This window comes from Denticeps clupeoides, chromosome 14 (genome assembly GCF_900700375.1).
Source record: "Denticeps clupeoides chromosome 14, fDenClu1.1, whole genome shotgun sequence".
NCBI lineage: Eukaryota > Metazoa > Chordata > Actinopteri > Clupeiformes > Denticipitidae > Denticeps > Denticeps clupeoides.
The window spans coordinates 13,242,323-13,267,297 of record NC_041720.1 but is presented as its reverse complement, the minus strand read 5'-3'; the positions used below and the strand labels follow the sequence as shown (position 1 = coordinate 13,267,297).

General features: G+C 43.3%; 2 protein-coding genes across 3 annotated transcripts; both read right to left on the bottom strand.

Annotated features, from left to right (window-relative positions):
• Window positions 1-3,106: 3,106 nt before the first annotated feature.
• On the bottom strand, window positions 3,107-12,901 carry LOC114763622 (E3 ubiquitin-protein ligase pellino homolog 1). Of its 2 annotated transcripts, none has more exons than XM_028953386.1 (6): window positions 12,213-12,901; window positions 10,352-10,481; window positions 9,841-9,963; window positions 8,521-8,715; window positions 8,146-8,331; window positions 3,107-7,816 (listed from the first exon to the last, which is right to left on the bottom strand). In XM_028953386.1, the coding sequence occupies exons 1-6, from the start codon at window positions 12,284-12,286 to the stop codon at window positions 7,208-7,210; spliced, it is 1,317 nt and encodes a 438-aa protein (XP_028809219.1). In that variant the 5' UTR covers window positions 12,287-12,901; the 3' UTR covers window positions 3,107-7,207. The 2 variants fall into 2 exon arrangements, with proteins under 2 accessions (XP_028809219.1, XP_028809220.1); XM_028953387.1 differs by having other exon boundaries at window positions 9,841-9,942; window positions 12,213-12,889.
• Window positions 12,902-22,090: 9,189 nt separating this feature from the next.
• On the bottom strand, window positions 22,091-24,975 carry arf6a (ADP-ribosylation factor 6a). Its single transcript, XM_028953207.1, has 2 exons — window positions 24,824-24,975; window positions 22,091-24,682 (listed from the first exon to the last, which is right to left on the bottom strand). Exon 2 carries the CDS (start codon window positions 24,198-24,200, stop codon window positions 23,673-23,675), a length of 528 nt encoding a protein of 175 aa, XP_028809040.1. The 5' UTR covers window positions 24,201-24,682; window positions 24,824-24,975; the 3' UTR covers window positions 22,091-23,672.

Genomic DNA, 24,975 nt, shown 5'->3' with positions numbered 1-24,975 from the left:
TGTGTATTTGTGTGCATGAAACACACGGAACAGTCTTAAACCTGAAAGTTAGCTGAAAAAAAAAAACAGGCCACGGTAGTAGGGTTTAGAAAATTACTATGCAGTATTTTTCTCCATTATTGTTCTTGACTCCAACCAATGCCATTCAACTCCAACCAAGCCAATGATTCGCCAGCACAAAGCCAAATCAAGGACAGAAATGTGGACAAAACATCCTACTGTGGCCCAGTCGGAGTCATGCTCTCAATCCCATTAAGAATCTGTGGACTTTTTGAAAATTGCCATCCGGAAGCTCATTCAACCAGCCTGAAGCAATCTGCCTTGAAGAACGGGCCAAAACGCTGCCAAATGGTATGTAAAGCTTAGACACAGTTATTCCCACAAAAAATCTTTATAATTAAAATGTGTATTTTGAAAATTTTACACATTACACAGTTTAACATGTATGCAAAGGACCGTACATTTGTTTCACATAACAATTTGTTTATCATCTTTAACTCAGTGAACTACAAAGTCTTAGATAGATAATTGAAATTCACTGTATACCCCATAAATAATTAATTATTATTTATTACTGATCGGTTACTTGTTAAATTTGACGAACAGGCCACAACAATCCCAATCAAAGAAGAAACAGGAGTGGCATACAGAGGCTTTGTTGTGGTGTAACCTGGCTACCGTACAAGCAACTGATGACATTTACGTTATAACTGCTGCTCAGAAGCATTGGTCAATAGAAACTTGGACAGTACACAGTAAACTGCACCAAGAACAGAAAAAAAGCATCATTCTTCCACTAAACCAGTCCTGAGATGTGGTCTTTCGTCTCCTGTAAGTAGTGGAACTGACGAGAAGTTGGTTAAATATCAAATGTTTCCTGACGAATGCGTGACAGCACATTTTTCATGTATTAAAATTTTATTTTTTTATATAAAGTTTATATTATAATCACATTGATTAGTAATCACCCACATACTACCATTGGGTCCCTGACCATGACACTTAACCCTAAGTGACTCCAGGGGGATTGTCCCTGCATCTATTGATTGTAAATCACTCTGGATAAGGGTGTCTGCTGAATGCCACAAAGGTAAATTTTTTAAAAATCTTGTTTGGTTTCTTGCCCAGTCAACAACTCACAGTCACCATTGACCTCTGCTGGATGGATGCTGTAATAGCTTCTTTGGTACAAACCAGCCTGAAATTGGTTTGATGTGACAAGGTGTGAACAGAAAAGCCTGCTTTTTCAGTGTTCTCTATACGCTACATATTGGCTCCTGGTAAAAGTAACTTATTTATCTTACTTGCATCACATCAACATCATCAAAAAGGCCCTGATGCATAATTTATGTTCTACACAATGACAGCTTGGATTTGTAGCAGAATGGATGCATTTTATGGCTTTGGTGTGGTGTGTATGTATTACAATTTTTATGGTTGCTTGTCAAAAATGGAACAATACTGTGTACTTACCAGCAACAATATTCCTGTGCAGGTTTATTGTAGTGTATATTTTCCCCAAAACGTTTTTTGTGTGAGGAAAGAGAAAACTCTCTGTAAGAGAGTTTTCAAATGATTGATGGTTAGCCAATCATTTACATTTACATTTACATGTAATAAATCAATCACTGACTCACATGTAATCAATCAATCGCTGACTCTTACACAGTTGACAATTTCAAATAACTATAACCTACAGAAATTGTACCCATTTGGCTTCTGTACACAGCAATCAGATCTTTTTTCCTGATCTGATCATGGTTCGATTACTGTGCCTAAAACTGTTAAAGTACAATAACATTGTTAAATCATAGACTAGACTGGGAAGCAATTTTTTGTGCAGGTTTTACATTTCTACTTTTTTTCTGAACAGTACAGCATAACACCAAAACAGCCATGCCAACCCATAGAGTTCTGCGCTTAATGTTTATAGACATTCAGACCTTAAGTAAATTGTGGACGTTATAAGTTTCCTCTCTCAAAAAGAGGCATCAATTCTAATATCTCTTTGCACAGAACAACAGAATTTTCTGAAGTCTTAATCTTAACTAAAGGGATATTAAGAGAATTGTCCTCACTAAGATTGCACGAGGAAGGAGAACAAGCTACATTTTGACCAAATATGTTATTAAAATCTCTATAGATTTCAGTCCAACATTTTTCGATGTGCATACATCACAATAAGCCAGAGTTTATGCCTTCTTTCAAGTTTGCACTTATTACAATACTTTGCCAGGACTACTGCAGTAATATGCAGTCTATGAAATATCTCATATTCCTTTGCTTCATTTGTGATAAAATAACCAGACAAACTGTGCCACATGGCAACTTAGCTGAATTCTTACCATCCGTAAAAACGTGTTCTAAAGTGGAGATCGTGCCACAATGATCAAACAGTTTTAGAGTGGATATGACAAAGCTGTATTCTAAATTATCTTCTAGCTAATCAAAACTCAAGAGCGAACCCTTTTAAGGAATATCCCCCCAGTGCATCAATGCCTTTGTTAGACCACAGAATAAAACCTTGCTTTTTACATGCTTTTTAACTGTCTTTGCATATTTACTACCAGTAGGTCCAGAATCTAAAATAATGTCGCACCAAAACTGTCTGGTTCAACCTTGCATGGACCTGGTTGCAACTGTCTCTTTATTGACTTCATGAATTTAGTGTTCCTCAGTATGACTGGATTCCCAGTCCGTTCCAAACGCACATCAAATGTCCCAGTCACCTCTTTACTGTGCTGAGGTGTGGATATCAACTTCCACTTATCCAATCATTGATATCACCCGATATCTCAATTTCCCCTGGTCCAGTCTGAGAAGACCACTGGGGACAATAAGGTCACATCTCTTGATGGATTTTGGCCTTTTGAGGAAGCCGTTTATTAGAAAGGTTTTAACCAAAGGACACACAGTCGCTGGACAGAAAGGTTTTAATGTTCTTGCAGAAAGCAGCACCGTACGTACAGAGTTGTCTGACCCTTCTACATTAGAAGCAGTTTCTGCCCTGCCTCCAGGCCGTAATCTGCAAGTTTCACAGACAAAGAACAACTTTTTATGAAAATGTCCCACGTTTAAATAAATAAATAAACCACAGAGGCATTTGTTCCTTTTAAACATGTACTTTTATTGGCGTGTGAGTGATGATTGTCTGTGCACCCCAGATTCACAAATGCTCTCAACCAGCAAGCTTCAACAGAACGGGCATTTTGGTCTCAGCAGTGGAATGTAAGTGTTGAGCTCATGACCTCTCAGGTGACGCTCCGCCAGTGTTAAAAAACGGAAAAAACCTGTGCAGTTGGTTTCACTGCCAATATGCCAACAGATTACAGGTTACATCACCAATCCAAAAAAAAAAAAAAAAAAAACAAGAAGAAAAGAAAACTTTTTAGAGACTTAAAATGTTGGGCTACGCTGACAAATGTACATGGAAGTGCATATAAACATCATATATTGAGAATTTTAATCGAGCTATTTGTTTTTAGCACACACAAATTATGGAGTGACATCAATTCAAAGCGCTTACATTTAACCCTGTAAAACTCCTGGAACACCTCCATACACAACTCATTATTAACAACTCATAATCATTCATTAAATGCAATAACTTTATATTGAACAAAGGAACATGTTAAGGGGTTAATTTTAGCAAATGTCACAAATCATTGGCACAAAAGCACTAAATGTACTTCTAAGCAAAAGACTGCTGAACAGGTTATTTTCTTGATAGGCAGTGGTACTCACTGAACAAGAGGGTACATGTCAGACACCGCGCTTCAATCATGCCAAAAATGGAATAAACCACACATAGAAGTCCAAATTTCTACCCTGGCCTGTTGTTGGAATGGTTTTAAAGTTGTCACAGCAGCACCCTCTTGTCCGGAAGCATGTGAGAGAAATTATACTCATGAAAAGCACAGAGGAAATGTGGCTTTTTTTTAAAGAGACGTCATTCACTCACACGACCCACTTCACCGATGCTATGAAACAATAAACTAAACCGGCAATAACCGATACTGGTATGTATGAACAACACACTACGTGCTGAAGCAACAACACTCAGTACACTGACACTCACACACACACAAACCCTGGAAAAATGGTAAACTCTCTGACTATCAGTAAACCTGAGATGACCCATAATTCACACGTAGGGGCAGGAAGATGCATAAAAGCCCTTGGCAGGTGGTTCGACAGCATGTGCAGGGCCATTTTGGAAGACTATATCTCTACAGGCATTTCTAACACGCTCTATTCCGGCAAAAAAACATGCACACACACGCACCACAACCCCAGAGCACTACGACCAAGATCCTCACTCGCCACGCGCAGCCACGTATGCCGAAGGACGCAGCAGCGGAGGCACGTTAAGTGAATCATCACTCAGCTCCCTGAGTCGAACAGCCTCCGCACGCGGCCCACGGGCTGCGGGACTGGTGCAGATTAAAAGGAGACGGCGCTAAAGACGGGGGTGGGGCTGCGCTTGACTAATCTATCACGGCTGAATGGACAACGCGGTGGTGAGGAGGGACACAGGCCCGTGTGGCAAGGCTGTACAGCTTACACGGAGCAGATGATTAAAACTACAATAAAAAAAAATTGGGAGGTTTTGGCACCAATGCTGTGAACAGGTGAAAAGCGACAGACAATACAGCTCAAAGGCTAGAACTGGAGAGAAAAAGAGAAGAATCTGAACCAGTGACATTGATGACTTGTTCTCATGTTCGCATCTACTTCAGACTTTAGAGGCCAATGCAGTGTTTGCTCATTTGCCCAAAAACTTCCTTCAAATGTGCAGGAAGCAGCATAAAGGGCCACACGTGTAAACAACTTATATATAAGTGCTACAATTAAGAGGCGATTCAATTTTGCCTCAGTTCACACAGAAGGAAGCCTTGGAATTGGGAAAGTGGGAACTGGGGGACAGTGCACAACTGAGGGACAGACACGTCGAAACGCATTACCGTGTGTAAAAGTGGCTGCACGTGAAGGTCGCGTTTGAACCTCCTTACAACGAGCTTCATCCTGGGAGATTCTACGAGGACAAAACTAAGGAAATGTCAATAAAACGCAATTGCGAAATGTTAATCGACAAAATGAAAAAATCTGGATTTGTATTTTTAGAATGTCATGTGACCTGTTTACGATTTTGTGATCATTTTCAAAATGGATGCGGGAACAATTTGAGGGTTAACAGAAATGTGACTAGTGACGGCACACACAGGTAGCACAACAAGTGAACTGATGTCACGACTCAGACACTTTGTGTCTTTAAAAAAAAAAAAAAAAAAAGGTTTTAGTGGAATCCGGTGTTCTTTAACTCATTTTATTTGGCTACTTTCAAATATTACAGTACACTAAAACTTCCCTCTTCAGTGGGGATTTCGTAAAGGCAACATATTCAATTCCCCTCTTCTACTGGAAACTGCGGGCAGCAGAGAACTCTGAAGACGACATCAAGAGCGTAATACCAGTCGCCCCCTCCACACCGTATTTGACCTGTTTTTATCCTGCATTCAAGTTTGTAGGTGCTGTGTAAGAATACACTACTTGTGAACTCACCCCTGAGGGTTGTAACCATAACCTGCATTTTGTGACCAGAAATGCACAGTGTGTGTGTGTGTGTGTGTGTGTGTGTTAGTGCCATGAGTATGTGTTTGTGTGTGTAATCTGTGTCTTGAGGAAGCAGACACAATATAGATTAGTTTCACGTGAGGTCACTTTTTGTCATTTAGGGACTGGTTATACTTGCTTTGACCACGCAATGCCTAGCATGCAAATGCTAAGCTATAAAATGCTATGCTAACGGGCGGTTTGCATGTGCCGCTGGAGCGCTTATTTCCACAAGGGGGATTAATAATCCTTTTAGAACTATTCCGAATCTGTTGCAATAGAACCTCCTCACACTTTGGGTTATGTGCATTTCAAGTTGTAGAAGTAGAGCAGAGATTAAAGAACCGATCTGTTCCTGTAGCTATTGGCTGACGTTCCCCCGTTTTGCCTTGACCCTAGGAATTAAGAACTGTGCTAGTTATAGGAACGCCGGATTTTGGGAGAATAATTTATAGGAGGTTCTAAAACCAAAAAACACGAACTGTAAGTGACGTAAGCCTACACTTAAACTACTGGTGCCTACCATTTTAAGACAGTCTAAGTCTAAACAAAATGTTTATAAAATTTGTCAATGAGTAAGTTTGTTCTGGCGAAGCCCAAACAACGCGGCTAGTTCCTATAAATACTTGTTCCGAAAGCAGCTAATGTCGCACAAAAACTGATCAACACTAATCATGCAGTGTTTTTTCTGCTGCCATCTTCCCTCAGTTTCTTCACAACTCTAATTTTTGGTGAAAAACAGGCAGACATGTAGCTGTATCTCACAGACATGTAGCTGTAATATGTTTGTGTAGTTTACGGCAAGTACAACCAAGCCCTTCTGTGACTGAAAACAATCAGAGATGTTAAAGTGAACTGGTGTTAGTATAGAAATATATAGAAGTAATATAACTGTAGCACCAGGTAGAGTAAAGCATATTGCCAATAAATTTGAATATTACATTCATGACTGAATTTGAGTGTTTTTTTTTCTTAGTCTGTTTCCTCTCATGCTGTTTTAGAATTTGACACAGTGTGTTGTTCTTTTTATAAGCAGTGTGTTCTCCAGGATTCACATATAACACCCACACATACAATATATATATATATACACACACACACACACACACACACACACACATACACTGCTATATGTGAAACACTTGGATATAAAAAAACTCTGACCATGAGGGTCAGTTTTGTAACACAATCCTCGCATAGAAAAATATGAGCATCTCCACATCTACATACTGCAGCTACAACCACACAACCCATTAATATGCTAAAATATTCAAGAAATGTGTATAGCATATGGGCCACGATAGTCATGTGGCCCTTCAGCTGAAGCCTATGTGAGGCAGTTTTGTAGTGTTACAGTGTACTTGTTTGTATCATTGCATCTCTTGATAGATATTAGCTTAATTGGACTGAGTATTGCTTTTGGGGGTTATTGTAAGGGGGAGTGTTGTGGCAGGAGGCTATGGCTAGTCTATGAGGAGTGGCCAAACCAAGGCCTGTTTTGAAATTGTTTGGCTCACCGATGGAACTTCCAGTGTTTTTTGAACCCGAGAGGCCTCAGCTGAGAGGCACGGTATTAGCGTGAGGTGAGGTCCCCTCAATCAACCGGACCCTGGAAGATGAGGCGCACATGGCCTGGAGGCCCGCTGAGGGGGGCCGAGCAGAAGGGGCAAGTAGGGCGGAAGGCATGGGTGCCGTGAGGCAGAGGGGTCTCAGCCCAGTAGCGGACAGTCCTCTCTGAGCAGACATGGCCACAGGGCACAAAGGCATGCGTGGGGGCACCAGCATCAACATACAGGGCTGGCTCATAGCCCAGCCACAGCGGCACATAGGGCCCCACTGACCGGCAGAGCGGGCATTCCCGCCTGCCACCCGTACCACTGCCGCCACCACTGCCGCTGCTGCTCTCCTCCCGGTGGCGCTCCGGCCGCTGGCCCCAGTCGTGCCGACCATGCACGTGGCCACACGCCAAGTAGGCCCAGGGCTGACGTTCCTCCAGGCTGTGGCTACGTGGCAGGCTGGGGAAAGCCAGTGTGCTCAGGCCCACGGGACACTGAGGCCTGCCTGCGTTCAGCTCCAGCCGCAGCGCATCAAGGTGCCGCAGGGTAGGTGCGTGAAGGAGCCCTTCAGCCGTCCTCCACAGCAGCGTTGCACCACAGAGGTCCACCAGTGAGCCATCCTCTAGAGCACTGCTCTCCCCATGGGCCTGAAAGTACAAATAATCCTGAATGAAGTCTTAACAGGAAAGCTGGAGTCTAGTTGAGATTGACATAATTAATGCAATATAATTCATATAGTAATTCATATAGTAAAAATACTATTTCACACATGAAAGCCTTGGAGAATGTGAATGTAAAATTACATTTCTCACATTATTAAGTACCTTATAAATATGTAATGATTCTGCATGATTTAATGATTCTGCGATTAAAAAGTACTCTAAACTACTAAAACCAGCATGTTCCTGACTTAATTACATAACAAAAGAAAAAGTCTCCCAATTGAATGATTCACTGGAATTCTGCTGACACCGACCAGCTGTCCACGGGCCGGTCCCGAGCGGGTGTCCCTCAGGCTGTAGACGTCGCCACAGACTGAGATCTCTCTCCATTCGCCTTGCTTGGGGTCCTCCGGGAAGCCCCAGGGATGCATCACCAGCACCCCATTGGTAGTTAGTCCGTCCATGTGACCGTCTGGGTTTTTCCATTTGGTTGCTTTTTCCTATCGCAACGATGAGAAGCATTCAGCATACACGTCACAGACATTTAAAGCCAAAGATGAGTAAGAATATTATTAGTTTTGTTCAACTACTTTCTTGCATAACTACTACATGAGGTGTTCTAGGGCCATTTAAGAAAATAGTCCATTTTGACCTAAATACAGTTCACTAAATTGTGCTGAAATACTGACCCCCAAGAAAATATTTTTGGAGGTGTCAAAGCCAGCAGCATAGATGCGAGCAGTGTAGGGAGGACTGCGCTGGCAAACAATCCTGCAGGCAAAGCGGGAGATGGTACTGGGGGCTGACGAGTCCTCACTGTCCTTCGTGCTGCCGGTGGTGTCCATCACCACAAAGTCAATGGGGCTCTCGGTGGAACGGCCAATCTAGAATGTAGGGACACCCAGGTAAGTTTTGTCTTTTTGTGGTCACCGTATATAACACAAGATGGTGTTTTAATTGTTGAAAAGAATGTTCAGTTTCCTGAATTTTGAAGGATAAGCCACAAACAACTTCTGTCATGACAAAATTCAAAAGCCAGTTAATACCACTGCACGGAGGAGGGGAATATCAACATTTTAATTACATTGTCTGAATTGTTTATGATGAACCATGTTATGCTGATGTATAAATGACATCGCTTTAAAGAAAGTAAGAACAGCTGTGTATGAACTGTGACAAACAAATGAATTATTTTTTCTTAGTGACTTTTTAAGGGTTTGTAAGCATAAATATAACAGTAAAACATTGCAGTTTTGAAGAAGCTCCTTGCGATCAAAAGAATAAAGTAGATGTGATTTCAGAGAAGCATAAAGCCTGATGTTGTTGTATAATGATTGTAAGAGCAACTAACAATCGATAGTTTCATGCCTAGCACAATGACATAATAACCTAAGGTCACCGTTGTACTTTGCTAGCAGTTAGCTCGAGCAGCTAAGCAGCTTGTGGAGTTTTTATCTTGGAGAAAATGAATTCAGTTTCGTCCAATAAAACTGAAACAGCCGCAGAGATTAGCTACAGAGGTGAGATAGATGCTCTTAAAGGCATACATTGATTAAAAACTATTGTTTAATATTGTATTTATAGAATGAAATAAGATTTTGTTAGGGACATGCCTGACTTTAACAAAAGAGCAATTGAAAAAATTGTGAGATAAGATGATCCTTTATTAATCCCATAAGTGGGAAATTTACAATTTACAATGTACTTATAAATGGTTAATGACTGAAAATCCAGACGTTGTATTTTTGCTTTAATTTAATCTTTTAAAGTAGCGTGATGCATAAGAATGGTGCTTTGCCGTACCAAAATAGGTGCCCGCAATGTTGCGCCCCACCAAAAATGTAATTCACCAGCCGCCACTGATATTAGTTACAATTCAATACATACTCTGCACATCTTTTTATGACAAGTGAAGTGATTGTCATTTTGATACACCTCAGTGGCACCTTGGCGGCTCGGGATTCAAACCGGCAACCTTCTGATTACGAACCATAAAGTATACTGCTCACCTGGAACATGTCGGTCTCATCGTCGTGGCTGTACTCCACCACCACCGTCTGGCTGCGGGACATGGTGTAGGCGATACTGTGATGGATCTTGCTGTTAACAGCCTGTAGGACAGATTTGCTCAACTATAAACACACAGATTCACACTAAGTCACGCAGGCCCACGAGATTTTATTACTTTACTTTACTTTACTTTACTTTATTTGGCAGACGCTTTTATCCAAAGCGACTTACAATGGGAAGACACCAGCAATTCTCGTTCGATTTCTATAGAATATCAAGTATACAAACTAAGAGCCCTGATAAGGCTTAGACTTGTCATTGAAGAACATGCTCGGAGAGTGTTGGGTGCTAGACTAAGAAAAATTATAATGTATTTATACATTTTGTATTTGTTTGTTCAATGTGTATGCATGTGTATGTGTTATTATTAGAAATGCTGTGGCCCGATGTTGATGAAAAGGCATCGGAAACGGATTTCCTAATTAACATTACGCATAGTCATGCACACACCTTGCTGTCTTGTGGGTTGCTGAGGATGTGCACAGTGCTTGGTTTGACTCCATTTGCATTGGCCCGTCGGTAAAGAGCAAAGTGGCTTCGCTTTCTGCCGCGGTTTCCACCAGGTAGGGAGCCATTATACCTAAAACGATACAAAATTTTGTTGATCCATTCACTTTCCATAAGTGTCGGAGCCCATCCTGGGACTCGAATTCAGAGTCGCTAATTCACCTACTGTGTATGACTTTGAAAGGTGAGGAAACCCATGCTTACAAGCTCACACACACAAGGTCTGAGCCGGAATTTAAACTCATGCAGCAGTACATCATGATATTTTACGTGGTGATATTGCATATTGATATCGATACAGGGACATCAAATATCAAAATTTTGTGACAACAACCTCCACTCCTGTAGATGGCGCAAAACATGACAGACTCTTCACAAGCTCTGTTTTTACATTCTCATATCGCAATACGTACAGTATCACTATATATCCTGATATAATCGTATCGTGACCCGCGGATCGTGAAACGTGTCATATCGCCACCCCTATTGCTCTTAAGTGCAATATGTGTATATCTACCCACTCTGTACATATGTAAAATCTCACAAATATATCTATTATGTATATACTGACATATTTTTTTATTTTTACAACTCACATTCACTGTTTTATTGTATGACTATTTATTTGCCTATTTGTACAGTGAACCTTTATATTATACAGTCGGCATCTGTGCTATTGTCTTTTGCTGCTCTTATCTTGTAGGTCCACCAACTGCCGTGACAATGTAAATTTCCCACTTGTGGGACTAATAAAGGACCATCTTATCTTATCTTATTATATGACATTCAAAACCTGATCTGAGAAAGTTACAGTTCTTGTAACTTACAGTTCTTGCTACCTAACATTCCGATTATTCCGTTCCTCTTGCAGTGCCTGACATTCCCGCACATCAGCAAGCTGCATCAATGCATCACTTTTGCCCCACAACCTCCTCCCTTGTTTAAGCCGAGAAGTCGTCGAAAAGCATCGACTGTGAGTCCAGCGGCCAAACTGCCGGTTCAGCAAAACCTTCTTTCTCCGCTCCAACAGAGGTACTGACTGGCACGCACACACACACACACGCACACATGCACACACTCACATGCACACACACACACACACACACGCACACACTCACATGCACACACACACACTCTCTCACAGACGCACACACTCACATGCACACACACACACGCACACACACACACACACACACACACACTCTCTCACACACACACACACGCACACACACACACTCTCTCACAGACGCACACACTCACATGCACACACACACACGCACACACAGTGTGCCTGTTACATGCATAGACCTATAACTCCCTTTCAACAATACTGCTTCATCAGAAAAGTCATGAGCGCAGAGGCAGCCTGGAGCAACTGGGCCGCTGCTGCACGCATGTTGGTCAGTGGGGCAGGTAACCCAGCAGCAAGGCATGCCGGGAAGAGGAAATGGAGTTTTTTTTTTTTTTTATTCGCCACATTAAAGACTAGGTGGGGGAGTCGCGCCACCCGAACTTCAGGACAGGCTGCCGCCTTGCGCTCATTCACCAGATTTTCTGGAGCCCAACAAACGCATACATTAAAACACACACACGTCATCCTACGCACGCAAAACACAGTAGTTCTCGTTATTGTGTATTTCGTCGTTATTTAGGTTGTTATATTCTCTCCGTTGTTTTTACCTCGGCGTGGCTCAAGTGAGATTGTATTAATATTTTTAATCTTCTCCGATTGCGCTTCTATGTGCGCGACCCGCGTCGTGAAATTGAAAGAGATTTCGCTCCGCCGTTCGGACGCGCCACTCACCCGAGGATGATCAGCTCTCCGTATTTCAAGGCGTCGATAGAACCGGGGTGTTCGAGCTGGTTCGGAGAAAACATGGGACTGGGGACGGGCTGCTCTGGCGCTCTGTTCTTCCCGAAGCGACTGTTCCAGGCGGGCAACTTCCAGCGGAAGTCTCGGCTACCACGGCATCCAGCGCATTATCCACGGCGGTGGGTCGCGGGTGGGCCTGCTTTCACACGAAGTCAAAACTCATTTCCGATGTAGGCGGAAATATAGAACAATAATAATAACAGCGACGATGCCGAAAAAGCTCCACGAAACGAATCGCGAGTGGATTTGTACGAAAACAGCTCGCGGCAGGGAGTCGAGCTCACTACGCGGGCAGGCGGGGGTGTGCGGAGTCCGTGCGAGTTTCTGTCGAGACCGGCACGTCGCGCACTCGCATTGCAACGGCGCGCAAAGCGCTGCTATTAGCTGTAAACCGCACGGCAGCAGCTCTCCGTCGTGTTAACTGGGCCGGGGCGGCGCGTGTGGGGTCCGCCCGGTCGCCCGCCACCCCCTTTCGCCTGGATGGAATGATTTGATCCGGATGAGGAGCTTGTCCCCGACCATTACGTAAACCGCTAACGCCGCGGAGTTCGGAGCGGATTGTGGCGGTGACGCTGGGCGGTCGCCCGCTACGGGACTGATTCCTAATTCGGAGGCGAATAAAGTACGGACTGCGACGCAGACCGTTTCGCCAATCAGTTCTTCATTATACTCACTAATGCCGATTCACGCCGTGATCCTTTTCACCGCACGAGGGCGCTGCACTATGTAGAAAATACAGTTATATATTATAGTAATAACAATATAACAATACAATAATGTGTTTTTAGAACAACCTATGCAGTATGTAGCATACAGTACAGGCCAAAAGGTTTGGACTCACGTTCTCATTCAATGTGTTTTCTTTCTTTTCATGACCATTTACGTTGGTAGATTTTTACTGAAGGCATCAAAACTATGAATGAACACATGTGGAGTTATGTACTTAACAAAAAGTGGGGACCTGACCTCCACAGTCACCAATCGAGGTGGTTTGGGGGTGAGCTGGACCGCAGAGTGAAAGAAAATGGGCCAACAAATGCTAGACACCTCTGGGGACTTCAAGACTGTTGGATAACTATTTCAAAGTGAAGTGAAGTGATTGTCACATGTGATACACAGCAGCACTGCACACAGTGCACACAGTGAAATTTGTCCTCTGCATTTAATCCATCACCCTGAGTGAGCAGTGGGCAGCCATAGCAGCAGAGTGTGGGGAGCGCTTTGCTCGGTGGCACCTCAGTGGCACCTTGGCGGATTGGAATTTGAACTGCCAACCTTCCAATTACGGGGCCAATTCCTTAACCGCTAGGCCACCACTGCCATGAATTTGAGTGTAAACCAGTGTAAACTGAGAAATGTAACAGTTCTCATGTGCGCACACAAAACAAGGAATCTCAGCCAACTGGACGTTATCTCTAAGTGCCTAGGCAAACAGTACATCACTCTGGTTTCATAAGATGAGTTCCTTATTACAGTTTGGGAGTAAAGTCTACAGGCTTACCTGTGTATTATTTTACTTTAACTCACTCTCAGCCTGGCCATGGCACTAACCCACCCAGCTCATTCTCAAGATGAAGGTTACAAAATGCTGTCTCAAGGCTAATATTTTTTACTGTGTAATAAATACAGTTTGCCAACGTCTTTTTTAACTTAGTGAGCAGTGGGCAGCCATAGAAGGCATCTGGGGAGCAGATTGTGGGGACAGTATCTTGATCAAGGTACCTCAGTGGCACCTTGCCGGTTTACCGGTCCACCGCCTTACCCAATAGGCCAACACCTCTTGCCTGTATAATTAAGAATATCTTCTGGACTTTCATAAATAAATACAAGTGAACAAGAGAAAGCTGCTTTGCTAGTTCCAGTAGCATGAGGCGAGGAATGAAAAGAGAGAAATCCTGAATCCAACAGTATAGCCTATCACTGCAACACAAGACCCACCAAGCAACTAGATATCAATCAGGTTGAACACTTGGGTGATCGAGTTGCACCCAGGAGTGCGAATCAAAATTGTTTTGTTTAAATGGAAACAGAACCTTGTTCTACATTAAAAATGCAGCTCTGTAAGACAGATAAAAGCCACAAGCTGCAGGACAGAGACAAATTCGGGGAGCTGCAGCAACTCTGCAATGGCTAGACGAGTGGTTCTCAAATGATTCACAATGAGTATCACCCCTCAAAATAGTTTACAGAGTGACTTACAATAGTTTCAGGGACAGTCCCCCTGGAGACACTCAGGGTTAAGTGTCCTGCTTAATGATAGTAAGTGGGGTTTGAGCCTGTGACCGTGTGGGATTCTGGTTCCAAGTTCACCTGCCATTAAAACATAGTAGCATAGGCCAATTCAACTAGTTTAAACAGGAGGCTGATTTATTCCTCAAATGAATATTTTTTATTGATTACCATCTACATTAATACAGACGTCAAGCACACAGCAAATGTGGTAATTAAGAAAAACAACTACATTGCATTTAAGCATACAGACTCATTAATATCAGGAGTACAACTAACAGTAGCCTGAGTATCATAGCTTGACAACCAAGGGCCTATAGTGGCTGTAGTGAATATAGTGAATGAAAGTATTTCTACATTCTCTTGATGACAGTACTTTTTAAAATAATGTGATAAGTTTCTAAGAAAAGTATAGTGCTAGTAGCGGGTTTTATTTGATATTAGCTGGAAGACCAATTTAACCAGCATTAAAACAAAACATAGGCTTGTCAAGCTTGGTCTTAGCTGGTATGAGCAAGCAGTTGTTCTAGGAGTCAGAAAATTGTGTGTTTTAGTGTATGACCTGACAAGAACTCCCTTACCTCTAAACATGAAGACGTAACCAGGGTGGTATTTAGGTGGCTGATAGGCTCATGGCATCATCCGTGAAGTTTGCTGGGATGTCCCATGCCCTCATGTGCTGTATGGTGCAGATTGGTTAACAGAAGAAGGCCTGCTTTATGTGCAGCAGTCGAGTAGAGGTGTGGTTCAGCACTGTGTCAGGAAGTGAAATTCTATAAGGAGTCACTGTGGGATCACGTGATCTGCTGTCGGTACTTTTTTTTAGAGCAGCTGCAGTACAAAGACTTCCTGTTTTGTAGCTCTATGGGATTTCCTAGACAATGTTCCAGTAAAAGGCTCACCATATGGTTTACCTTCCAGGTAACATTTACCCCAAAATCCTATAATCAGTCTCCTTAATCACTGTTTCTCTGGTGTCTGGGACACCACACCTTTGTCCAATTCTGATGTAAACAGAACATCCGGTCTACTCCAGCTCTTATCATGTCCACAGACATTCTCTCTCTTAACTCGAAACTGGGCCATTAACTCTAATAGCAATAAGCGTGGGGTTTGTTAATTAGTGTAATGTACAGCATCCTTTAGGATTTATGTCATTAGAACCACTTGGAATTTATCTGTATCCTGAAGTAGAGAAAATAAGAAGAGAGAAAATATGGTGTGGTTTAAAATAGCAGGACTCGAGTACTGAGTACTTCTTTGACCTTACACTATAGTGAACAAGGTATGACAGACCAATCAAGGGCTGAGTAATAACCAGTAATTTGCAAAGCATAAGAAATACCATCTGAAATACAAATGACTATACAATACAAGGTGAAACAGACAAAAAAAATGCACAACCCTGGGTCCTGAGACACAGTAAATCTACCAAATTGAGATCAAATGCTCCAAGCTTTAAAGTGTCTTCTAGTCTTCTAGCTCAGGTTTCAGTGACCGAGAAGGTGTGTGTGCACTCAAACACTAAGGAACTCTTTGCAAAGGTCATGACCTACACAGATGAGGCACAGTCATTACTTCTGAATAAAACTTCACTTTCAGGTTACAGAGTAGTCCTTCAGAATTTGCAAAGGGTTACAAGACAGAGGAACCTTTCTGACTCAGACACAAACATGGTTACCAAAAGCAGTCGCTCCATTTTAGGTAAATGAGAACATAAAAAACACTGTTGACATTTAGGAAATGTGGAATGAAATTGTGTGCCTCAATTTTAATAAAACATTTTTTTTATAAATAATGGAGTAGTGCAGAGTATGTTTCTGATCGCTGGTACATATACTTCTAGGGGCAGCCAAATATACGCACGTCGTTTGTAATGATGAAATTTCTTTGCCTTTGTAATGATGAAAATCTATTTTTAGCCTTTTAGAACAGCAATTATTTGTCTTAGCTTAATTATACCCCTCATTTATGCTCAGCCTGTAATAAATCATGAGTGCAATTTAAGAAAAAAAAAACAAGAAATAAGCAGCCCATTTCTGTTCTTTTTTCAAGACATGTAATCACAGTAACCATAGAAACGGCCAATGCCAGCCAGCAGTCATTATTGCTATTAAAAGGCCACACCAGTAAATAAATAACTGCATTCTTTATGCATGTAATGCAGAATTTTTTGTGCCAGTATATTGTGGCACATCACTGAAAGAATATATGCAAATATATGGCTACAAAATCCGTCAGCAGAAACAGGGCTGCGATTAGACAATACCTACAGTGACTAACGTGAACAATGATTAATTGATTTGAATTAATTTAGTATAATAACAACTGTGATCTATCACAGCCACTCTGCCTGTGCAGTGATTGTGGTCTTCCATCAATTAGGTTAGAGAAGGTACCTAAAACGCCACATGCTGGACCAGATTAGCAGATATAAACGGATAGAAACAAGAAAGCTCTGCTTGCTACTTGTCTGTATTGTAATCCGAAAGAAACTGATTATCTGATTATCTCATATGTATTGAATTGCTTCTGATGGCTGTGCAGCTAAGTGAACTGCTGACAGAGGCAGCTCAGCCTGTGTTGGGTAATGCATAGTGTCTGTCTGGTGCTGCGTGACCCTGCGCTATCATCTTCCCCCAGTTCCTCAACTGGCTCCTGGTTCAGGTCTGTGTTCCGTATCAGCCACACATCTCCCTGAACTGCTCAGTCCACCAATAGCATTGATCAATCAAATGAACTTTAGACAATGGGTAGAATAGTCTGTGTTCAGCTTTTTTTTTTAAGAATGTTTTGAAATAATTAAAAGTTGATAATTGATGATAGCTACACGATGACAGAAGCGTTTTCCACAACTTTTCCGTGTCCCTATAATTTTCAAACTGACTAAATGAACTGGTTTTACTTGTCTTAACTTTAAATTACAAGCTTCTGCTACTGAACGATGTTGCCTAGCAACAATATCAACAGCTAGAACATGGATGATGTATCTATTATCAACCACCACTATTAATGTCTTAAGAGATAAACTGTAGTAAATTACTACAGTATGGTAAAATTCTGTTAACCCTAAAAGAGACATAAACTATTTAATACTTGTCAAAGGCCATAGGCCATTTACTGGTAAAATAAAAAAATATATATATATATTTACACACACACATATTCAATTAATGGCACAAGATATTTACATCAAGAGTTGGTTGGTGAGATGCTGCCTATAGTGACTTGGGGTTCATGACTACTGTAAATATATATTTTAGAAAACGTTTGCACACAAAACAATACAATAAGCTTGTTGCATGAGTGTACTCACCCTTGTTCAAGCACCTTTTGATTTATTTATAGCATTCAGTCTTCTTGGGTTCACCTGCCATAAATTAAAGAGACTCTGGCCAACCCCAAATAAAGTTCAGCTCTTCTAGTAGGGCTTTCCAGACATTTTACTCAGTCCACTGTCTACAGCAAAAGTTCACAGAGCACAGACCACATCTGATAAGTGTCAGGAAGAGAAGATAACTGATAGCCCAGAACGTGACTCAGGCGGGCAGCATCATCATCATCTAGACTCTCTTTATCAAGGGCTGTAGTAGTAACAAAGGAATTCAAGAGGCGAACTACAGAATGGCATGCCAAGGTTAAAAAAAAAAAATTATGGAAAAAGGAGGAAAGAAAAAGTCAGAGAGCAAACTTGGCCCTTTGGCCCGAGGAGCCCAGGCAGAACGTGACATTCATCCACAGCGCACGTGTATTCATTTGCTTTTTAGTCAAACGTAGCTCATCCGAGTCTGGCTGAGCTGCATTTTCAGCAGTCGTTGTTGCGTGGAATGTGCGGCGGCTCACCTGACGAGTCAAGTGGCGCCGTGTCGGGCTGGAATGCGAAACTTGGACCCTCTGAGTCACCTTGTCTCAGCCTGCGGGACAAGCTGGGCTCGGGACAAGCCCGAGTCCCTTGTCGGGGAGAGCACCTGTCCACCCAGCTGTTCTGGGATCAGTCGAACAGCCGCGTAGATGCTTCTCCAAAACAAGCAGCCCACTGGTTTCGAATCAGCACTTTCACGGAAAGACCATCTGGGGTTTTTTTTTTGGTTTCTTTCTGTCAGAGGTGAACAGGCCTGGTGCAGCCTCTCTCTCTGTGTGTGTGTGTGTGTGTCTGTAAGGTCTGTGTTTGGCGCTTGTGTGTTTTTGGCAGGTGTGTGTTCAGCAGAGGATTTGGGGTTATTTAAGGAGACGAGTAAGCAGCTTCCTGCTCGCTCTTTTTAAGAACTTGCTGAATACACCGAAACTCGAGTGAGCCTTCACCCCGTTGTTCCCGACTATTATTCTCATATATAACCGGTCCCGCTGCAATTAGCAGCTTTTCTCAGTTTCACTTCATCCTCGACAGTGAAAACACGCTTCTCCCACGATCAGCACCGTGACTGGACCTGCGGGAGTTGTCTAGATTCTAGATTCTCTGTAAACTGAATCCTAAACCTATTGTGAGGACAATCCCACCTGAAGTAGCAGTAAGGAAATCAGCTTAAGGCTGCCGGTTGTACGTATTGCCTCAAATCATGTTGCAAGGGTGGCATCTGAGCACGCACACGACAGGAAGCGCTCACATCACTTCCTGTCACGCACAGGAACAGCACTCATCATTTCTTTCACGCCAAAATGCAGCACAGACGCCATAACTTCCTGTCACACTAGGCCTGCGCGCTGGGCCACTTTCACAATACTGCCACCAGATGCCGATCCCCGGAGGGCCTTCAATTATTTACACGTGCACAGCGGGGCGGGGGGCGCTTTACGTGGCGGTTTCCGAGCACTGGCTGTAGCCTGCAGGCAGAGCTGGCGTAATGAACACGGAGAACGCCGTTAACCGTGCAGTTCAGAGCTGACCTTTTCACGCCGGCCCTGCGGCACGCTGCATGCAACGGGGCTTCAGCGAGTTTATTCATTTTAGTCAGTCAACATTAACAATACAAAGAGAATTACAAATCTGATCGGATTAATAACTAGCTGGTCCGATTGGCAAAAAAAAAACCCTGTTTTTGCCCTGGTGCTAAGAGCAACGCTACACGCTAAGTGTGGGGCTTGTTTGCTAGTGTAAGGTCAAGGAATTAACATAACAAAATCTTTAATAATGCATGCAAAAGTAAGTATGGGGGTTTGTTGAAGTCATTCAAATGGGGAGGTAGTGTGTGTGACAGCTGTCAATCATCGGGCTCCTCCATTTTATAAAAACATCATTAAATAACATGTTCTGGGTGAGAGAAAATGAAGTGCACACCAACCAAATCGCGTTTTATGCCGAATCAACTGTAAAGCTGTTGAACTGTGAATAAATTGTGAATGCTTTACCAAAGGGATATACTGATCCCATACGACACCGTGACGACGTTACGGTGAGTACCTCCTCTACCGAGCATCGCTCAGCACTAGGGATGGCCCCATGTTGGACTCTCCATTATTTCCACACACTGATCAGTTCCCGTTACATCTCTGGTGAGAGCCACCTTATGGGCAATATGGGCTGTAGGTTTCAACACATGACTTTCATAATTACGAGCATCAAGTTGACATTTTGACCTCATGTCTACGAAGTCATTCGTTATGAACTTTTTTCCCATAGGTTAACATTAACAAAATCTATCAATGTGGGGGATTGCCAGCCATGTTTGCAGTTGGCCTGAGGTAAATAAGTTCAGAGTACACATGGAGCGCAAACTCCATATTTACATTACAGATCCCCAACCTCAATGCTAACAGACATGAGGGGTCACTTGTAAACACTCTCCATAGCTAAGGAGGAGCAGACTGGACAACATTCCACCCCTGCACTGCACATCTGCATGTGACAAATCGACTAAACCATCAAATTACTCAACTTCTTTGTAGCTCTGATTCTTAATGTTTAGTTTATTCCATTTTTTTGGCCCAAAATTCTGTTTGATTACACACACTTTAGTTAAATTTTCCGAGAGCTGCACATATCAAATTGAAAATGAAATAATGCAAACTAAAGTCAGCTTTGTGTAGCAGGGTTATATATGCACCAGGCACCAGGTAATCAGCAGAAAACAGAGCAAAGTGCTGAACATACACATTTTCTTTAAGGTGGCAACGTGCACGGTGAACATTCTCAGCATTTTTTTTTTAAAGTTGCCCCTTGCACTGATAATAAAGCGAATGACCGGCAACGTGAATAAAGCCTAACAGAGGTGCTGTACCGAAAAAATGTAAATGCTCAGAAGTGTGTTGAAACACTGTTTAAACAGCGTAGCTGTAGTTCCATGTGTGTATCCCTCAGACACATACCGTGCTCTCATTTTCCATAACCAGGCTCAGGCCCATACAAAAACTCTTAAAAAAAAGAGAGCAATAACCCCGAGGATTGCCTGGTCATCCAGATTTATGTTTAACCCGCCTTCCGTGTGAGCTTGGGCGCAGCTATTTCAACACCGCGACGGGTCAAACTCCACAGCAACGGCCACAGAGCAAACAAGAGACCAGGACTCGATACCTTCAGCGCAGAGCTGAGCGTTGCCAACGTCGGTAACAACATTGTTGCTTTATAAAGTTACGATGACTTCGAATCATCACAAAGTGACCATTGCATTAGTAGCTACTTCTCCAACCCTACAACTGTAGGACTCATTATATCATATCAAACCCTGCACTGACACCATTTGCAGGCTCACTCTACCCTGGATGGGGGTCCCTCTCTGTATCACTCCTTCCCAACGTTTCTTCCTTTCTTTTTTCTCTCTCCTAGAGTTTTTTTTGTGTGGAGTTTTTCCTTGTGTGCAGAAGGGTCAAGTGTGGGGGGTGTCAACTGTAGGGCCTGTCAAAGCCCATTGAGACATACTGTATGTGATTTTGGGCTATATAAGAAATAAATGTTGTTATTGTTGTTGTCTTTCATTGGGTTAAGGTGCTGTTCTGAGGCCACGGCTTGAAAGTTCCCTGTTTTCTGATAACTGGCGTGTTACGGCGTTCTACAAGGCCACCTCTTTCACGTAGCCTCAGATTCCGTAAAAAGAATGAATGGCGCTTTGTAGCAAAAACGTACGTAATGCAAGGCAGCCCATTTCCTTTGTGGGCTGCCTTGGTAAAAGTGGTTTTAAAGTACTTTAGTACTTTACTTAAGTAAAGTACTTTAAAATGTACTCTCCAATAAAACATATTAAAACCTACATGAATTTGCATTAAGGCTTAAATAAGTATTTTGTAGTTTTTTTTTCCTGTTATACTTAACTAACTAGCGGTTAAGGAAGCGGCCCCGTAATCAGAAGGTTGTCGGTTTGAATCCCAAGGTGCCACTGAGCAAAGCACCATCCCCACACGCTGCTCCCCGGGCGCCTGTCATGGCTGCCCGCTGCTCACCAAGGGTGACGGTTAAAAGCAGAGGACACATTTCACTGTGACAACGTGTGCTGTGGAGTATAACTTCACTTTCATTTTAATACCAGGGCTTCCAATATCGCAGTGATTAAACTGCATATTTAGAAATAATCATACGTAGTGCTCCATTTGAACATCCAGTAAAATAAATTCATTACTATGGTATATAAACAGGTTACAGAGAGGAGTGGTGTGGTTGCACCAATAAATCTTTATTTTAACTCTCTTTGTCATTATATTCAGAACCACCAGCAAAATAATACACAGACAACAATAAACAAAAGAGAGAGAGAGAGAAAAAAAAAAGAGCATTATATTGCATAGCAAATATTGTAATAAATATTGTGATTGTAAGGGTGTATTGGGCATGGACTTAAGCTTACAGAAACTTTAACTTGATCCACATCATGAAATTACAACACAAGAGGGAGTTTAAATTTATTTTGAAGTGAAATTTCAGGTTTTTTTGCATGTCAGTTTCAGCCATCTTACCAAACTTTATCCATTCAAAGCCTCAGATAAAGCACACTCCTTTAAAACCAAAATTTAAACTGAAATGAAATAAAGATGATACATGTACTTCCATAAAATTGCAATTACATGGCATTTTTGTATACCATTTTATTAATTTTGTGTCCAGGGCTGCAAATCAGTCAAAAATAATAAAGACATAAGAATTTACCTTAAATTTAAATTTTAAGATACTGGGTCAGATGGAAAAGCGTGAGTTATGCAGCTGATGTTAGGGTACTGAACAGCCATTAAAAGAGAGACAGGGGTCACAGGACAGGACGTCGTAAACACATTCTGAGGTCCAGGAGTCAGTCCGAAAAAATGCTTCAGTGCTCACTTTCGCCACATGGTCCTCATCGCTCACCCCGCCCCTCCCTTCCTGTCACACGGCTGGCACCGTTTGAGTAATACTTTTCTTTACCAAAACTGAGCAGAGACAAATGATAGCTGCTGAGGTGTCTTGTCTCTCTCTCTTTTTTTGTCCTTTTTGTGGAACTGGGTTTTGAATCTAAGGCCCGTTGGGCCAAAAGATGTAAAAATGGAAGCTCCTGAAATAATGAGGCAAAAGAAAAATCTGTCAGTAACAGACAAATCAGAGAACGCCTTGGAAACCTCCTTCAGAATACATCATATTGGATGAGGATGGATGGATTGATGTGCCTTCAGGAGTTTCAGTTTGCTTTAAGAAAAGAAACCCCCCAAAAAAAAGCACTTATACAGGTCATGTACAAATCTGCTTTACACATTCATGTAGCACAGTGGTAGCTCCGGTGAAGGAGAGCAGAACATATATAGATCTCTATATACGTATATGACAGGTGAGCTGGTTTTCCGTGGGTGTGGCAGAGTAGCATCCATCGAACACGCCACGCCTCCCTTCATGTCAAGTTTAAATACCTGATGAGTAAGGGCCACACATTACAAGAGGCAAAGTGGCCCTTTAAACTCAAAAGAAATAAAATAAAAATAATAAAAATAAAAAAACACATGAGGAAAAAAAAAGATATGTAAAGAAGTCATTTTATGGAAAGGATCAAACAAAAATGAGAAAACGCAGATTTAAAAAAAATGGTAGACTGTGTCAAAAGCAAAACAAGGATTATGATTACTAAAGAAAAACCGGGAGTTATCAGATTGTGAAAACGTCTGTGATATGCTGACGTGAGGGGTGTGTGACGTCATCGGCCGCGCTCCCTCTCGACGCCGTGTCACCTTGCTGCTGCCGCCGCCGCGTTTGAACACGTTTCGAACCAGTTCGCATTACGACTTGTAATTCGACGTCAGCCAGGTGAGGCCCTCGTACAGTCCGTCGCCCGTGGTGGCGCACGACGGCTGGACGTACCAGTTCCGGTCGCGGATGCGCGTCAGGCCGAGCTTCTCCTGGATCTCGTGCGGCTTCATGGCGTCGGGCAGGTCCTGCTTGTTGGCGAAGATGAGGATGATGGCGTCGCGCATCTCGCGGTCGTTGATGATGCGGTGGAGCTCCTGCCGCGCCTCGTCGATGCGGTCCCGGTCGGCGCAGTCCACCACGAAGATCAGCCCCTGCGTGCCGGTGTAGTAGTGCCGCCAGAGCGGCCGGATCTTGTCCTGGCCGCCGACGTCCCACACGTTGAACTTGACGTTCTTGTAGGTGACGGTCTCGACGTTGAAGCCCACGGTGGGGATGGTGGTGACGGACTGGCCCAGTTTCAGTTTGTAGAGGATCGTGGTCTTCCCCGCGGCGTCAAGTCCGAGCATCAGTATTCTCATCTCCTTGTTCCCGAAAATCTTGGAGAGCATCTTCCCCATCTTGCCGGTCGTGCATAAATATCCAGTCACTTGGAATCAAGGGCGCGAACGAAAAACTGGTTTAATTAAGTCGCGACGTAACGGAGGACATCCGCCTCAAAACTCTCCACCAAGTCCCGCGACCAGCAGCTATCGCGATAAAAAAAGGGCGACCCTTGATATGGAGAGGAAAAAAAAAACTTTAAAAATGTCAACAGGAAAAAGAAAAGTCCACGCGACTCCGTTACCGGGAGTTAAGCGGTCCGGTTCAACTTGGGCGGACGCGGAATTAAAAAAAAAAATAAACCAGCAACTAGCGGGCCCGTGTGAAAGCCCGCGGCGGTTCCGACTTCCTCCTCGCCCCGATCCACGAGCGCGGCGCGGGCGTCTACGCACACATGGCCGCCGGTTCCTCCGTCCGAGCCGAGCTCCCCGCGCGTCGGTGGCCGGGGTTTGAAAGAAGAAGAAGAAGGTGAAGCCGCTCTGCTCTCTCGCTCCTCGCCCTGGAACACAAGAGAGGGGGGGGGGGGGGAGGAGGGGTGTCGGACGGGACGCGGACGTTTACGCGGAAATCTCGCGCGACCCGCGGCCGCACGGGACGGGAGACGAGGCGACAATAACTCGGGGACGCGTCCCGCGTTTACCTGCAGCCCCCACCGGCGCGCCGCGCTCCGTCTCCGCTGCCCCTGCCGGCGCTCCGTCGCCCCGTCGCAGCCGCGCCGCGTTACCGGAAAAGGTGCGGAGCCGCTGCGCCCGCCGCTTCCTCCCAGGCGCCCCCGCGCGCGCGCGCGCGCTC

What these genes read in the sequence shown, in the direction of transcription:
- LOC114763622 (XM_028953386.1), bottom strand. Translation starts at nt 12,286, where the DNA reads ATGTTTTCTCCGAACCAGCTCGAACACCCCGGTTCTATCGACGCCTTG. An exon ending in ATGAGACCGACATGTTCCAG is followed by an intron (nt 8,716 to 9,840) that starts GTGAGCAGTATA and finishes CCTACATTCTAG; the next exon opens with ATTGGCCGTTCCACCGAGAG. An exon ending in GACCGGCCCGTGGACAGCTG is followed by an intron (nt 7,817 to 8,145) that starts GTCGGTGTCAGC and finishes TTGTACTTTCAG; the next exon opens with GCCCATGGGGAGAGCAGTGC.
- arf6a (XM_028953207.1), bottom strand. Translation starts at nt 24,200, where the DNA reads ATGGGGAAGATGCTCTCCAAGATTTTCGGGAACAAGGAGATGAGAATA.